Raw genomic sequence first — 4,693 nt, 5'->3', positions numbered from 1 at the left:
AAGGAGAGACCCAGGAGGTGAAGATGTGTGAGCTTCTTGCCCTGAACAAGTCTGCTTCAAGGGAGAGGAGGCTCCCCAGAGTCCTGCCTGGCTTGGTGGGGAGCAGTTCCAGAGCATTGCCCAGGGACTCCGTGACACCTACAAAACAAGTTCCTTCCTTGCCACTGCTGAAAAATGACAGCCAAAGTTATGATCTTGGGCAAAAAGTCCACTTAATTTCTTTAAGAGGAAAACAGGGGAGGCCTCTTTTAATCATTGTAGCTGACAATTCTACTCTCTCAAGGTGAGTAATTTCAGTGAGTATTTTTTTTTCCCCTTGAGTACATATTTTCTTCATGATCAGTCGTCATAACACAAGGTGGATGAGCAATTTTTGTGCTTGGGCTGGCACAACTCAGCAAGACTGTTAGCTCATTGTTAAACAAAGCTACATTACAGGCTATGCTGTCAGGCTCCTCCCAGCTCAAAGATCTGACCCACTGCTGGATGAAGACTCTCCCGCTAGTCTGAAAATAGATCCATGGGTACAAGCATTTTACACTATTTCAGCAAACAGAACCAGCCAAGTGTAAAGATTTACAGCCAATAGCACTAATTGCCAGTGACTCCTGCCTACCTGAACACATTACTAGGAGAACTCTTAATTTTATTAAATATCAAAGGCATGGCTTACAAAGCCTGTGAGAAGTAACTTAGACACGATTACTGTGTGTTTATTCTCCCTCTGCATAAGTCACCTGTGCATTCAAAGGTTAGCTGGAGGGCTGCAGGGTCTGATCCCGCATGCATGGACTCTTCCTCCACTGAGGAATCTCATTTAGGTCATTGGGATTTCAGGAAGGAAGAAGGTCCACCATGTGAGAATAAATATATTGGATCAAACCTATAGGGAAAGTCGCTAGCCATTCCATTGCTACATTAGCCCACTTCATAATGACCAGCGCACCATAAGGTACTGTCCTGGCCTCTGTGCAATAAGAAAACAGTGGAGATGGGAAGAAAGCAGCCTGAGCTCAAACATCTACACTGCAATTAAACAGCCCTACGGCTTGAGCCCTGTCAGCCCGAGTCAGCTGGCACCACTGCAGCGTAGTCATCCCCTAAGTGTACGTCTACACAGCCACAGCAGTGAGCCTCCCAGCTCAGGCTGACGGACTTGAGCTTTAAAGCTGCAGCTAGTCCCTCTCCGTAGGCTTCAAGAGCCCGAGCTCCAGCCTGAGCCACAACTCCAGAGTGCGGTCACAGAGCTTTTTATAGAGCGCTAGCACAAGCCCCGCTAACCTGAGTCCTTAGAACCTGGCTGGGAGGCTCGGTGCCATGGGCTGTGTAGACATATCCCTGAAGGGTCAGATTCTGCCACCCATCTTCCTGCTGGATAGTACCTTAGTCCACAACTCTGAGTCTGGTCCTTGTCAACTTAAGGATGTCAGAAACAGATCCATAGGCAGCACTAGAGAGCACTGACACCACTAACACAAAAACTGTTGTATAAACCCAAATTCATCCTCAAACACCTTACACACAGAAAGTCCCCTATCTCAGGAATGGACATACAGTTTTTCCCATGTAATCTGATTTTTAAGAAGTCCTACCAGTTTATATTGGTAAATTCACAACTTTTTAGTTAACCTGCAGAGGAAAATATTGGCCTTCTGTTCCCATGAGAGCCCTGTGGAGGTTAGCAGTATTATGTCACTGGTTAAATCTGAAGTCGTATTACAGATCTGACGGAGTTTTGCCTTGTCAACAACACGCTGGATGGTCCTCTCAGGGCAGCTCCTGGACAAACACTGGTCAAACATTCAGAAGCCCTAAACTATTCATATTAAAATTCACTCTGCTTGTGTTTTATATTAACTTAAAAATTCTTTATACTGTACATTAAGAGCCACCTCTTCCTGGTCACACACAGCTATGCAAACATCCGTATCATCAGGAGTTTTCCTGGTTCTCTGAACAGATCCACACACACACAGAGACTGAAGCAGCTAGGTTCACTGCTGTATTATGTTCCAGCTGTGTAAGCACAATCTCCTCGCCTCTCCGCTGGGGACTGAGCACAAGGTTTGGGAAGGCTGATTTTCAGATTTACATCATTGAGGTTACATCGTGTAGTTTAAGATTTTAGGGAGGGAAACAGCTAAACCAAGCCTTGTTCACCATCCCATTTCTCAGCCATCCTCCTCTAGGCAAAGAGGTCACAAATTTTCCAGACAGGGGCATTTTTTGACCAGCGCTGGTGCATTTCCAGTCAGGAGCCATTGGTGTGCGGAGCCATTCCCACTGCTACAAGGAGGTTTACAAATAAAACGATCCTGGGAACAACAGAGCTTTAGGTTCCTGGCCCTCATCCCCCACCTTCCCGGGTGCTGTTGCTCTTGTATGAATCCCCATGGGGACGGACCCTTCTGTCCTGAACAGAAGCAGGCAGCTCTGAGCCGCTCTTCAGCCCACCTCTGCTGCTGGGTAAGGCAGCAGCTGGTGTGACACGGCACAGCTGAGAGGGGAGCGCGGGGACGAGTTAATACCAGACCCCAGATCCAGCTGGGCTTCAGTGCAGCCCCCTGTCGAAAAGCACCTCAGCCCCCAGCCATCCCCTGAGCCGGCCCTGCTCCGATGTGTGTTTACCAGCCAGCCGGTCCTTCCCGGGGGTGGGGATGGAGGTGGCAACCTGCGCCCACGGGGAGCGAGCCAGGGGCTCCCCCTCACACTCTGCTGCACCAAGGGAAGGGCGCACAAGAGGAAAAACCCCCACAGCCAGCGCCCCTCTGCAAAGCCGGTGTCCTGCTGCACCCGCCCAGCCCCACTGCCTGCAGCCTCCCCAGTAAATCCGCTCTCCGGTGCCCTGCAGCCTCGCCCCGCACCCCGGCTCTCCCGCCCGGCCCCTCACCTGGTTTGCCGGCGCCAGGCCGCAGCAGGCAGGCTCCGAGGACGATCCCGGGGAGGAGGAGGGCTCCGAGCCGCGGGGCAGGCGCTCTCCTGGCCGCCACCATCCTTCAGCAGCACCGGGGACTCATTGCAGCGGGGTCCGGCCGGCGCGGGGGCGGGAGGGGAGCGCAGCAGCTGCAGCCGGAGCGGCGAGGATCCGTGTGCCCGGCGGGGGCGGGCCAATCCCGGCGCCGCCCGCACCGGGGCTGGGAGAACTGGGCCCACCCACCGCGCTGGCCACCGGGGCGCGCTGCAGGGGGTGGGGCGTGAAGGGAGCAGGTGCCGGACCCGGGGCGGGGGCAGCGCTGGGAACCTGCCCCCGGAGCCCCAGCTCATTCCTGCCCTGTTCACCCCCGCCCGCGCCGGGATCGCCCCCTGGAGCTGCTGCCCTGGGACACGGGAACTGCCCCCCAACTCCCTGCTGCCCTGGGACACCGGGGACCTGCCCCCCAACTCCCTGCTGCCCTGGGACACCGGGGACCTGCCCCCCAACTCCCTGCTGCCCTGGGACACAGGACCTGCTGCCCAACTCCCTGCTGCCCTGGGACACGGGAACTGCCCCGGGACACCGGGGACCTGCCCCCCAACTCTCTGCTGCCCTGGGACACGGGAACTCCCCCCCAACTCCCTGCTGCCAGGGATTACCCCCTGCAGCTGCTGCCCTGGGACATGGGACCTGCCGCCCAACTCCCTGCTGCCCTGGGACACCGGGGACCTGCCCCCCAGCTCCCTGCTGCCTGGGATCGCCCCTGGAACTGCTGCCCTAGGACACCGGGGACCAGCCCCCCGACTCCCTGCTGCCCTGGGTCACCGGGGACCTGCCCCCCAACTCTCTGCTGCCTGGGATCGCCCCCTGGAGCTGCTGCCCTGGGACACCGGGGACCTGCCCTCCAACTCCCTGCTGCCCTAGGACACCGGGGACCAGCCCCCCGACTCCCTGCTGCCCTGGGTCACCGGGGACCTGCCCCCCAACTCTCTGCTGCCTGGGATTGCCCCCTGGAGCTGCTGCCCTGGGACACCGGGGACCTGCCCTCCAACTCCCTGCTGCCCAGGATCCCCCCTGGATCTGCTGCCCTGGGACACCGGGGACCTGCCCCCCAACTCCCTGCTGCCCTGGGACACCGGGGACCTGCCCCCCAACTCCCTGCTGCCCTGGGACACCGGGGACCTGCCCCCCAACTCCCTGCTGCCCTGGGACACCGGGGACCAGCCCCCCGACTCCCTGCTGCCCTGGGTCACCGGGGACCTGCCCCCCAACTCTCTGCTGCCTGGGATAGCCCCCTGGAGCTGCTGCCCTGGGACACCGGGGACCTGCCCCCCAACTCACTGCTGCCCTGGATGCCCCCCTGGAGCTGCTGCCCTGGGATACTGGAGACCTGCCCTGCCCCCTGACTCACTGCTGCCTGGGATTCATAGATTCATAGACTCTAGGACTGGAAGGGACCTCAAGAGGTCATCGAGTCTAGTCCCCTGCCCTCATAGCAGGACCAAATACTGTCTAGACCATCCCTGATAGACATTTATCACCCCCTGGAGCTGCTGCTCTGGGACACCAGGGACCTGCCCCCCAACACCCTGCTGCCTGGGATCACCCCCTGGAGCTGCTGCCCTAGGACACTGGGAGCCTGTCCCCAATTCATTACTGCATTGGGATTTCCTCCCTGATCCTCTGTTCTCCAGAGACACTGGAGACACAGCTCCAATTCACTGATGCCTGGGACCACCCCTTAGATCTGGTGCCCTAGGGCACTGGGGACCTTCTCCC

General features: G+C 57.7%; 1 protein-coding gene across 1 annotated transcript in view; it reads right to left on the bottom strand.

Annotated features, from left to right (window-relative positions):
- Positions 1–3,091, bottom strand: part of NPDC1 (neural proliferation, differentiation and control 1) — a 120,112-nt gene extending 117,021 nt beyond the window's left edge. Inside the window, exon 1 of the mRNA XM_032780141.2 lies at positions 2,891–3,091. Coding sequence (XP_032636032.1) covers positions 2,891–2,993 — 103 coding nt within the window. The 5' untranslated portion in view covers positions 2,994–3,091. The remainder of the gene's footprint in view (positions 1–2,890) is intronic.
- Positions 3,092–4,693: the final 1,602 nt, after the last annotated feature.

Source organism: Chelonoidis abingdonii, chromosome 24 (genome assembly GCF_003597395.2).
Source record: "Chelonoidis abingdonii isolate Lonesome George chromosome 24, CheloAbing_2.0, whole genome shotgun sequence".
NCBI classification, from domain to species: domain Eukaryota; kingdom Metazoa; phylum Chordata; order Testudines; family Testudinidae; genus Chelonoidis; species Chelonoidis abingdonii.
Note: the sequence above shows the minus strand (reverse complement) of the source record. Positions and strands in the feature narration are given on the sequence as shown.